Genomic DNA, 12532 nt, shown 5'->3' with positions numbered 1-12532 from the left:
ATAAACACTGAAATGAAATACCTTTCTCTCAGACAGTTACAAATACACAGAACCTGTAATTAGTTTGTTCTCAGCAAACTTGTGGCCACCTGAAATGGTGATACCAACGAATTTCATACATGCCTCTCTTCTACTTTCATCTAGAAATGTGATATTGAGAGGGAATGCATTCAGTCATAGCTTCATCCATTTGCAGTCAAACAGGATGTGGCAGAGAGTACAGGCAAATAAATAGTATGGGTGTACATGACTATACAGTACATAAAGATTATTATTATTATTATTGAAGATTTGCAATTCCCCCCATAAGATGGCAAGGTTAAGAAAAAGTCTAATTTCTTCTGTTGAATATAGTTTTTTATTAATCAATGATTAAAAGTCACAATGTAGGACACGAAAGTACAAAAACTTGAATTGGTCACTGATAAAATGTTTGCTGACTCATAATCTTAATTTACTTCAATAGCAGATGTGTAGATAATTCATTACTCTCATTATTATAACACAGATGTTCTTGATGTAAATTTCTGTATTAATACCAAAACTGTAATTTCATGATACAAAGCAGACATAGTACCGTATAAAATGCTGGTGAAATGTTTTCAGAAACAGTAACACATACAAAGTGACTTACGTAGACCAGTGCTATATGCTGTTTAACCAAAATACAGTTTCTCTGATAAAGAAATATCATAAATAGTTTGCAGTTTGTTAAAAATATCTTTAAGTGGTATAAGCCTGAATTCCTTAGTTGAGCAGAGGCACAGAAGACATGTTTATAAATGCTCACAACAAACAAGCAACAAGTAACAAAAGTTCATCTGACATGATAGTGAACCCTACTTATCTGCAGGTAGTGTTAACGGTTTTTACAGAGGTAACATCTTCTAATAGTAATACAGGCTTTACTTTACAGTATTCAAAGCACCTGGATTTAGATGGGTGTAATATGTGCTTACAACTGTAATTTACATCTGCACACAAAAAAACACAGAATCAAGTGGTCAGAGACACGAGAGTGTTCATCGGAAAAGCTTTACTTTCATTTGGTCCTAGGTCACTGTGGGGATGCCGAGTCTTTTCTGTACATCTCATCTTTCTTTACAAATCCATGTCCTGGTCGCTGACACTCTGGCGAAGGTATTCTTCATAGAGCTTTTTCTAGAGGGAAGAGATAGACAGTTAAAAAGACTGAAATACAGCCAATTTATTGCCAGTAACATTTCATAACAATTGACATTCACAATACCTTTTTGGTCTTCACCACCTCCTGAACATACTCCAGCTTCTCCTGCAGCTGCCTTTTCTGTTTGCCTGACAGAGTTGGTCGAGTCCTGCAAAGAAGTCGAGGGAAACTCCTCAAAGTCTATTGCTATTAACACAGTATATGCTTTGTTTTTTAAATCTTCAACAGTAGTGCTTCAAATCCACAGGGAGCCGTAAGCACATGCAGCTGCCAAACTACAAACAAATTGAGATTATCTTCTCCATCCCATAAGGGGAAATGAAAAAATAATGTCTAAAATCCAGTAACAGTCGAGCTTTAATATAAAGAATAAAGCAACCAAGTTGCACTTGTCCATTGGAGAAAGCAAGGTAAATAACCAAAAAAAATAAAATATTAAAAATTGTACTTAAGAGAAAAGGGGTAAATTAGATTAAGTGTTTACACAATGTAAAGGATATTACAATAAAAGGGTAAATGCTCTTCAAGTATGTTACAGTACAGCAATATTCAATATATACAGCAAGACTGTGATAATTCAGACCAAAAGCTGTGATGGTGCCGAGATCTGAGTCTCCTACCTGAAGGAGAAACGTGCAATGAGGAGCAGCAGGAAGGAGAGAAGCACCATTCCGCCACAGCTGTAGAGCTGCTGCTCCACAGAGAGGGAGTCAAATATTCTCACTATGGGAGTCTGTGGATGATAAGAGCAGCTAAAATTAGCTTTGACCACCCACATCAAAGATTCTCTGTGAATGTGTACTTGCTTGGACACTCACCAGGTAGAGTGAGAGCGCCTCTTTGCCCTCCTGGCCCAGAGCTATCTCCAGCATTTCCTTGGACAGAGCGCCCAACACCAGTAAAGCCATCAGAGCCATCGGGACGCTGAAGCCCAGCAGAGTCAGGAAGCAGCTCTTACAGCGTGCTCGTCGGTTTTCTACACTGGTCTGCCTGAGAGAGCAGGGGATCAAGGTTATTATCTGAAGGCATCACTGACTGATGCCACTCTGTGTGTCGCACTAATCTGGGTTTAATAAAGTAACTCTCTGTGCAGGTCCAAATTTATATGGTATGATATTACGGTCTGTAACGCAGACTGTTTGTGTGTGTGTGTTACCTGTCGTTAATGAGGGTATCAGTGATGGCCTCACTAATGAGCTCACAGTCCTTCTCCAGAGAGTTCAGGGTATTCTGAACTGTTTGGTTAATAGTTTTCTCAACGGTGCGACACACCTCCTCTATCTGGTTGACACAACGACTTGGCTGAAAAGAGGAACACAGTCAGTGAGTTAATTAAACTAATTGGAATGACACTGAATGCAAAGTAGTAGCTGCTGGTGTATGAACTTAAAAGCCGCCAATCATCTAAAACCCACTGAAAGTGCAGCGCTTACCTTGTTTGGATTAGGAATATAGATAGTGGGCATGTCAAAACCACATTTGTTGAGTCCTGGTCGCTTGCAGAGCTCCTGGACAATCTGCATCATTACTCTCTGAGAAAACAACAAATAAACGTGTCAGGAGGAGAGAGTGAAGATGTCATTTCCTGCTGCTGAGTATTATTGATATTATGTCTAGTGATTCTGTTCGAGCTGTATTTTATGGAGATGGGAGTCCATTTGCTTGTGTTCTCTGCACTCCTACATACTTGAAATAGACATGCAGTGGAAAAGACACTTAGCAGCAGCTTCCAGCAACCCACACACTTTAACATGAAGAGGATGTATTCTGTTTAGGTAATCATTCCTCCAAGGCGGGGCTGGATCAGACAATATAAGCACTGCATGTGTTTTTTTGACTTGATGATACCGGGTGATCTTCTCACAACACATTTTTAATCTGCACTGTTGTTGTACATACCTGTCTGTCCGACTCTCCCCCGGCCTCGTCAGCCTTGCTCAGGTAAAAATGCAGCCGGTCCCCATGTTTCTCATTCAGATTCTCCACAATGTTGAGGGTGCGCTTGCACAGAGCCTGACCCATGGGGTCGAAGAACACGAGAATCAGGTCACAGAGATCACCTGAGAGTGACAGTGGGAATGACCATTATTTTCCACAACATGTTGAACTTCCTATTACGCAATGTCCTAATTAATTCTTATTGGATTAAACTAGTAATGGACGTATGATGTCAGAGTAAATATTTCCCTCAACTTTCCTGTAGGATTTTCTTCAAGTTCCTCTACAGTTTTAATCACATTTTATTTAAATACAAATTTTGGCATTGTGTCACATTTTCATGACAATATGATTCCGCCGTCAACCTTCTGCTTTGATCCAATCACAGTCAGCTCCCAAAGGAAGTGGTGCAACCAGCTGTTACCTGGAAAAAGCACTATAGTACTTTTAGAAACCTGTTTTTTTAAGCTTTAGCTCAATATGGAGGAATATATATATATATACACACACACACACACACACACACACACACACACACACACACACACACACACACACACCCTGGAAGTAATTTAAATTCAAATCCAACATGGCCTGTGTATCACATTAATGTCACAGATTTAACACACAAAACATCTGTCTGATTTTGCACTATTTAAAGAATGCCTTTTAAAATAACTCAGTGTCACTAAGCCTTAGGGGACCGTTGAGGACTACAGTACAACAACAGCCAAGGTCAGTTAGTGGCAACCCACCAAGCCACATGATGACCTCGTCTACGTCAAAGGGATACTTCATATCACCATCCACCAAGCCTGGCGAATCCACAAACGTCACCAGGCTGAACCGTTTCTGTCGTGACGTGCAGACCTCTGTGCTCAGGTACTCTGAAACACCTGGAAATCAAATGAGATCAAAAACTTGCAATAAGAAAAACGGAAGCGGCTTTAACAAACGTGCAGCCGAATAAACGCAATGCTTCTTTGAGTGACACATCAACCATCCCCGTTTATCTTCCACAAGACTAGGCGTTAGCTACACCGTTTGCTCACACTACAGAGCTGTGAGGGTGCCGTCACACTGATCCATTGTGTCTGTCAAATTTGTGTTGCATCCTCCATAGGCCACACGTAAATCATGTTGAATTAATTGTACAATGGAAAGACAACAACAAATATAGAAAATCTCTGAGCCAATTGGAAATGAAAATCTCACCTTTGAACTCTTGCAGAGGCTTGAAGTGTGGATACAGATGAAGGGTGGCATTTCCCTAAGGAACAAAAGATAAAGATCAGTTAGACATTTCATAAACCAGGTGTCAGGCCCATCAGAAGAACTGAAATCACTAGAGAAGATCTCACTTATGTTCATGTAATAAATCACTATCATGAGGAGTGACTTACAGGGAAAGTGAGCGATTGGCAGTACAACTTTTAATGAAACATGTTGGGAATAAGAAATACATTTTTGAAAGGACCTTTCTTTAATTTTTTACTGGACCAAATAGAACATATTTCACAAAAATAAGATACTGTTGCACTCACTGTGAGAGATTCTCTCTTGCGTCCACTTGTGACAAAGCTGAAGCCCTGGGTCTCAATAGCCACTCCAGTGCGCTGGATGTGCTCCTCCACATACCTGCCAAAGAAAAACAAAGCTTAATTTAAAGAAGCTTGTACCAAGCAAATTTGTGATGCATAGATGGGAAACATTTGTGTTTAAATCAGTTTTGTCCACTGTCCAAACTAAATCAATTAAATCTTATTCTGTACAATCAACAGAGTGGTGTACAATCTGTACTGACTGACGTGAGTATTCCCAGTAAGATGCTAATGTACTTATGATTGTGCATTGTATTCATCAGTTAAATTGTAGAGAACACTGTGTCAATGAAGGTAGAGACAGAAATGAAGATGGACAGGCTTAGACTAAGTGAAGGTAGACTTGTTATATCTTTTCAACATGATATTAATATTGCAATATTTCTATTTTGCAGCATATATAGCTTTGTGTGGTTCAGTAATCGTTGAGTAGTTTGATCTTGGGTGGACAGACTTGCTCTCTGTTAAATCTCCTGTCACATACATCGGTAAAATATATTTACCAGTTGATGAAAGAGCTTTTCCCAGCAGAGTGGTTGCCCATCAGCATCACAGTGATCTTTTTCCTGGGAGCCAGCAACTTCACACCAACAGTTTCAGCCACCGTGATCAGCCCTGAACAAGACAGAGAACAATTAATTTTGTTTCAAGCAATTAATCATTGCAGCTCTAAACATGTGATGACTGATTAACTCTGCTGTAACTGGTGCACTAGTTTCCATTAAAAGGGTGCATCTTTCCAGTCACTGTGGTGCTGTGGTTGCACTTGCAGGATTCAGGTCAGTTAGTCAGGAGCATGACTGATAGTGAAGGAGCTGGAACAATGATGGCATTTTCCCTTCATTGATTTCATTGGGTCCCATACTTCCTAGCGACGCCCCTGACTGAGCTGTCTATTGCAAACTGACAGTCCGTAGTATATGAACAGCTCCTTTACATGGACGTTGCCGTACCCCGCTGTGTCCCTCAATCATCGTTAACTAATAACTTAACAAAGGCTGCTGCATCCGTGGGCGGCTACATTAACTAGCTTAATGCTGTCCAGCGCAACGTCAGCCAAAATCACAACACCCGTGCATATTAGCTAGCTAACGGTTAGCCCCCTGCGGCATCAGGGATAACCTCACGTTACAACTTAGTGAGGTAACCCCTGCCGGGGGCTTTGCTGGGTTCACTTCTTTATCAAAAAAGTCAATGTTGGAGCCATTTCCAGGGAGGGTCTGCGTCCTGAAGACAGTATGTCAGCCAACTCACCACTGTCGGGATCCGTGTACAGCTGATGACAATCCCGCAAGATGCGCTCATCGCAGGACACACCGCCAGATATCGATTCTGCGTTCGCGGCACTTCGGTTCTTGATTTTCCCAGACATTGTTAGAAAGTGGTGATATCAAAGTTTCTGAGAGACTCGTTCAAGCATCAAGCAACAGTCTATGACTCTCTGAACAAAGCCGGTTTGCCTTGTTTGAATCGCCCCGGTCCGTTGGTTGAAACACGGGGTTGAGACGTAGCTCGGCCACGTCGTCAGCTTCAGCGGCTTTTATCGCAAAGGCCTTTGGGTAATGTAGTTGCAGTGTCACAAATTGCCATGTTCATGACCAACCCGGGCATTTTACTTAAGTAAACAGCCATTCAAGAGGGGTGCATAAAATACATAGCCTAGCTTATAAAAACTGAAGCTTAGCAACAGGATGTGGGCCAACAAATGGTTGAGTAATCATCTCCATCAAAGAGCGAGAGATGAAATGATAAGATGAAAAGATGAAAAATGTTCCTCATTTTGGAAAAAGAAGGTAAACAAGTGAGATATGTACAGATCAAAACCTGTTCAAAAGTTAGACTAAATTTCTAAAGGAGACCTTACAAACTTACAAATTATGTCAAGAGGATGAAATATTTTCCACTTTCAAGCAGACTCTCAGCTCACATGCAATTATGTCTGCAGTAAATGTGCAGACAGGCATACACCCTAACATTAACGACTACACACAGGCAGAGCTGTGTCTGCAAAATGAATCAATTTTACTGTTAAGCTGTTCTTTCCACCGAGCCTGACCTGGAAACACAATTATTTGTAAGTGATTATACCTTGACATTTTTCTACTGCATTTGGCCTTTGAAATTGTCTGGTGAGCAACACAATCTCCGGTCAGTAACATTACACTTTCTACAAATAATTTTAAATCTGAAAATACAGTGTAGGTTATGTAAATGTTGTCAACCTTACACCTCATTGCCTGTGTTGCTGAACTGTCCTTACAGTATAGAATATAGCCACAGTAACCATGCAGTATAGCTTGCTACAGTCTGGTTCAAGGCCACTTAGAAATACACTGCACCCGATTTAGTAAATGATTACAGATGAGACCATCCGATAGCCAGTAGAAGCATCATGCTGGTGAAAAGAGCAGTCACTGTGCACACAACTTAACAGTATGACAAATACTATAGATAAATATTTGTCTCTGATGCTCTTTAGTCCAGGTAAACTTCAGTCCATTGTGTTTAATTGCACATGAAAACTTTTTCTTTTCACAACAGAATTTGTTAAAAAATCTACACATCGGACATTTGTATAGATCTGCTCATGTAGAGCAAGAAACAAATGCTTGGTTTTGTAGCACCTCATAGTGTATAAGGTCTAAATGTGTGCATGAACATTTGAAGATTACTGCTTCTAATACGACCATGAGACATTAGACAGGACAGCTGTTATCCACACTGTAAGACAATAAATACAGTGTGCATACAGTATACAATGTAGAATGATCAGTTTCAAGACACATACATTTTGTGAGGAAAAAGATGTTCAGAAGAATTCATAATAATTTGCTATTTAAAGTAGATGAATCAAACAAAAACACAGTTTCAAACACTTTAGTATTCAGTCACTTCCAGGAAATTCAGTGCAAGTTTGTAAGAAGACAACTTTGAGTTCATTTTCATATTATAGCAGACAGACAATCCAATCAGCAAAACCTTATGTATAACATTGGTCATTAAAATGAAAGTAATTTAAATTGAAATTTTTTGATCACTTGGTTGTGAAGCATCTCAGTGATGACTCTCTCATTCTGTCATTTATTTACTTTTGTCTTGTACTAACCACAAGCCCAAAAAAATGAAAGCATCAAAACATTAAAGCCAAAGATTAAAGGGCTTTCCCACAACACAAATGCTATTAGTGCTTCTGCTGTAAAGGCTCCAGTGGGGTAAGTGCCCTGGGTGCACTGGGAGACTAACAGAGCTGAATGAGCTGAGAACCTGAATGGATGTGGAGAATTTATAGATTTTACTATATAAATCTATCCTGTGAGGTTGAAAATCATGTCATACAGACAAATGTTAGGACCTGATCAGTGATGAGAGTAAAGGGCAATCCTCAATAGAGTTACAGCATGTAAAACATTTACATCACATCTTCTGAAATCTGTTCATTCAGCCCGAAGACAAACATGTTTTACTGCTAGAAGCATAATATTATGCTGCTATCTCTCATTAAGAAACTAATTTGAGTTGGGCTGTCTGTTGCTGACTACCTTTCAATGATAGAAGCATTTGCATTAGTAATCCTAACACATACAAACCATTTAATGCGCAATTCTCACTCCCTGCTTCGTTGCAAAGAATGCCCACCAGTGAGATGACACATACTGATGTGAACATTTGGAAAGGCCAAGCTGTTGAATGTGAAATGGCCTTTGCTTCCACCGTCTGTTAGCACTTGAAAACATGTTTGTCCTCTAAGCTTCAGCCCGTCTGTGCCGAGCATCAGTGCACTGCTGTGCTGTGAGGAGCTCCAGCGCATCTTCATATTCTATTCACATGTAGAGATCAAAGTCAGTCTACACTTTTTCATTCTGATTATCACACTTACATTCATGTGGTATGTGTTATGTTCAGCAGCTCATTGTGTTTGTTCTTACACGATCTCACTGGGTTAATGCGATCCTTGTTAATATTGAATAAATTTACATAATTTGTGCCAATAGAAATAATGTGGTTAGCCATGTCTTTTGGTGAAGGGTGCCACTGAGCAGCATCGTGCTTTTTACTGTCTCATGTCTCAGTTTCTTTTTTATGAGCATGTACAGTTCCTCTCCTCTTTTCTGTTCTATTACAAAAGTCAGACAGCAGCTTGAACACAGTTGGAAAAGTTCAATTTCACACCTTTTTAAATTTGCATGTCCTTTTAGCAGCCAAGCTTTCAACCTGCTAGTTCCATTCATTTCATAAGTTCTATATTAGTCTTAAAACTGCATAGCCACAATGTTGCTGTGCATTATATACTGGACATACATATGCGGGTGTCAAACTAATGAGATGCATATTAGGCTTTCACTATTGTAGCTGTGATTATAATGTTTAAATTAGTGAGGTACATAAGGTTGGGTGTCATGCATCCTAAATACACAGGCACTCTAAGCAAACAGAGAGCAATAATGCTCTTAATGTTTCTTTCATCGTCGTATCAGAACAGTCCTTCATCCTTGGTTACCAGTGAGCTTTCTTCTCTTTGGCAACCAGCTCCAGGAAGCGGGAATGACTCGCATAGAGGGTGAAAGACGAGTCAACATCAACCCATTGGACTTGTCCTGCGTCATCACCAGCTTGCAGCGGCAGCTCACTCACACTGTCGCCTACAGTAACGACAAAGACATCTCATTGTCCCACAAAAATGCTGTTTGTTGCCACTCAGGGAGAAAATGTCTTCAGAACTATAATGAGCTTTTTTTTAAATTGCTGTGTTGACAAATTTCTGGAGCATGACACACTAGATTTTTAAAGTATTAAATCAATGTGCAAAAACGTAAAGAGTTACGATTAAAAAGAAAAAAAACAATTTTTCCTAATCATTGATACCTGAGTCATCATGGAAGTTGACTGCAACTGTCTCCATCCAAGCATTGTCAGTGTTTCTAGGATCATCCACATAGCCTTTATAGACCTGAAGGAGAAAAAATATATAAGTTTTCCTTATAGAAGCGCTTGTTGGATAAAAGGTGACAGTAGACAGGAAGTATTAGTCAACTGCTGACCTGCAACCCTGGTGATTTGAAGAGTTTGGTAATGCGCTCATGGATCTTTGCTTTCTCTGATGGCAACAGTGAAAGGGAGTTCAACGCCTCTTCTGAGAACTCCCGCTGCAGCGTGAGAGAGACTTGCTCACCAGGATCTACCATCCCCTACAACACAAGCACGTGCACACACATGAACAAGCAAGTCACAGGACCATGACATCTTACATACCCAAAACCACTCCCCCCCTCTGTGTCTTGGCTGTACTCTTGAATAGCTGCTAGCACATCATGGTCAGCACAATAAAAAGCAAGGTAGAATGACACAGTGTAAGAGGATAAGTTGCAGAGAAGGTTGAGTGCAAAACAACACATAGCATCAATAATATTTGATTTGTAAAAGCCACCAACCCCAGGAATGGCCCACTCCCCACAGTCTTTCCTCTTGATGGACACAAACTGCAGGATAGGCCGTTTGGTGACCAGGTGCTGTATCTTCACTCCTTTGGCATCTACTTTCCATCTGCCAGATAGTGATGTACATCAGACATTTTTCAAAAGAAAAACAGAATAGTGCACAAAGTTCCCTTTTCTTTGGTAATTGAGCAAATCCATCTTTTTGACATGACAGAAAACTGTTATAATGTTACGAACCTTGCCTCATAAAAATGCATTATAGAGTTTTACTCTTCTGAGTCATTCTTAACATGACTAAATTGAGTTATATAACTCTAATGTGTACATGTATGTGTACTCTATGTTCACTGAGTAATGAACTATGGTTAGTGAGTATCTGGAAGTAAATAAAATGTTACCTTGTGACAATGGGATCTGCTGCATGATTGGGTCCCCATCGTCCCAGCAGACCTCTACCATTCAGCCCTGTACGTCCATGAGGATTTCTAAATGATGGAAAAAGTGAATTTGCTCATTTATTTCTCAGAAGTTTTAAGACGATATATTTGCCAAAATGACTTTAAAAGGTATGCATTAAGTGATGCCTTTGAAATGATTTAATTAAATATTTCTGGAATGTGAAAGGGTTGGTAATACTATAGATCCTCGCTTGAGAATCAATATTCAAAAAAGTAGCTCTATACAACCACTGCTGGATGTTAAAGTAACATCAGGAAATGGTTTGCTAACACATTAGCCATCAGAACTACATAAGCTGATATAGAATACAAAGTCCTGATACTATGACTTTCTTATAGTCAGCTTTGTACCCCTCAAAGCTTGAAAATCACAAAATGCAGATATGAACTACCGGTAGCTGTTTTTGAGTAAAACCATTTCTCTTGGTTCTCAATAACTTACAGTGGCTTTCCCTCTTCCACTTTGTAGCTGCCCTCAAAGCCTGTCCTGTCCACAGCACCATCCACAGTGTTGAAATGTGGAGAGAAAGAGCTGTAAAATATGAAAAAGTCATCAAAACAGGAATGAATAAACTGCAGATTATCTCTGAAAACAACTGGCATACATAACACAAGGAAATCTATAATTAATTCAACATGCAGTCCTAATTTTATCAAAATATACTTGATGCACTTAAAGTTTTTTGTGTTGCTCACCCAATATCAGGATCCGCCCATGCTGGTTTCTTTGCAACTGAAGGGTCAGTGTAGCTGACGGGTTTATATTGCGGCCAGTTCTGACTCCAGTCCACCTTGTCATCAGGCACTGGGAAGCGCTTGATGTTGGATCCTGGATACTGGGGGCATCTGGACTTTACATGAGGTGCTGCTGATGATGGCATTGTCCAGGCACTGGTCATGTAGAGGTTATAGCAACTGGAAGTGATTGGTCTGATGGTGCTGAAAGGATAAGATGAGCAGGAGATAGCAGACCTGAGGGAGAAGAAATGTGAGCCATTGAAATCCAGTAAGTAAGCTTCACTCTGCCTTCCCTGTAGCTGCAGCAGCTGCAGCAGCAGTATGATCCTGGCACCACCCCACATCCACACATTGCCCGCCTGACTGTTTAGCAAATTATAGAAAGTACCTTCCCCCAGCCTAAATCTGTCATTAACTGACAACACATATTAAGGAAGGAACCAAACACTGACACTTGTCACTATTGGGAATCACTGAAACAGGATGAGAGCTATTGCTACACTACTGCACACCCATCTGTTGCCTAAATTAATAATAGTCTAGTTTAGAAAAGCTTGAATTATTATTTGTTAAAATTTGTTCAACATTTCATACTAATATGTTACTTACTTTGATTTTGCACATAAGCCACGTCAATACTGTGTGTATTGATATCGAAACAACGAAAGGTTATGGCTACTGTAATACTGACTTCAATCATATCGCCTGGCTCTGATAATAATGCAACTGATCATGAAGTTTTACCTAAATAGCTAACTATGTCTTCTTTAGATTGCAATGTTAGCTTAAAGCCTAAACTGTCCTATAAATGTAACATTTTCATATCTGCTAGATAAATCTTTAAAAATAACGTTTCAGTCCATACCTAACTCCGGAGGTGCAGACGGTGTACGGGAGTCCAAAGAGAGTGAGCGCTAGACGGATCCGACGGATCCAGTTTGGTTGCAGAAGGAAATGAACCATTCCTTGAGACAAACTCATCAACAACAGTACAACCAGTACATGCAGCATTCAGCGCACCGTAACCAGGAAGTGCACCGCCCGGCGCGGTGACGTCAGCAAAGGGGTGTGGTTACAGCAGTCGCAATCGTTTCCACGGTGACCACATTCGAGTATTTATGGTGAACCTGTCCCTCTTACAAATAAATAAATGAATGTAAAACAGATAGGCCAGTT

The 12532-nt window shown here is 40.1% G+C and overlaps 2 protein-coding genes across 3 annotated transcripts; both read right to left on the bottom strand.

Moving 5' to 3' along the window:
- Positions 1–335: 335 nt before the first annotated feature.
- si:ch211-11k18.4 (uncharacterized) lies at positions 336–6241 on the bottom strand. Its single transcript, XM_056400464.1, has 12 exons — positions 5980–6241; positions 5229–5340; positions 4669–4762; positions 4340–4394; positions 3880–4020; positions 3086–3246; positions 2620–2718; positions 2343–2488; positions 2005–2176; positions 1807–1919; positions 1250–1334; positions 336–1161 (listed from the first exon to the last, which is right to left on the bottom strand). The coding sequence occupies exons 1-12, from the start codon at positions 6095–6097 to the stop codon at positions 1102–1104; spliced, it is 1356 nt and encodes a 451-aa protein (XP_056256439.1). The 5' UTR covers positions 6098–6241; the 3' UTR covers positions 336–1101.
- A 1347-nt stretch (positions 6242–7588) lies between these two features.
- Positions 7589–12509, bottom strand: nudt9 (nudix (nucleoside diphosphate linked moiety X)-type motif 9). 2 transcript variants are annotated; one of them, XM_056400630.1, is made up of 8 exons: positions 12222–12509; positions 11315–11590; positions 11061–11150; positions 10559–10645; positions 10155–10266; positions 9765–9911; positions 9589–9673; positions 7589–9365 (listed from the first exon to the last, which is right to left on the bottom strand). In XM_056400630.1, exons 1-8 carry the CDS (start codon positions 12365–12367, stop codon positions 9220–9222), a joined length of 1089 nt encoding a protein of 362 aa, XP_056256605.1. In that variant the 5' UTR covers positions 12368–12509; the 3' UTR covers positions 7589–9219. The 2 variants fall into 2 exon arrangements, with proteins under 2 accessions (XP_056256605.1, XP_056256606.1); XM_056400631.1 differs by having other exon boundaries at positions 11315–11557.
- Positions 12510–12532: the final 23 nt, after the last annotated feature.

The sequence above is a fragment of the Seriola aureovittata genome, chromosome 17 (genome assembly GCF_021018895.1).
Source record: "Seriola aureovittata isolate HTS-2021-v1 ecotype China chromosome 17, ASM2101889v1, whole genome shotgun sequence".
NCBI lineage: Eukaryota > Metazoa > Chordata > Actinopteri > Carangiformes > Carangidae > Seriola > Seriola aureovittata.
The sequence above is the reverse complement of the archived record's forward strand: the minus strand, read 5'-3'. Positions and strand labels throughout refer to the sequence as shown.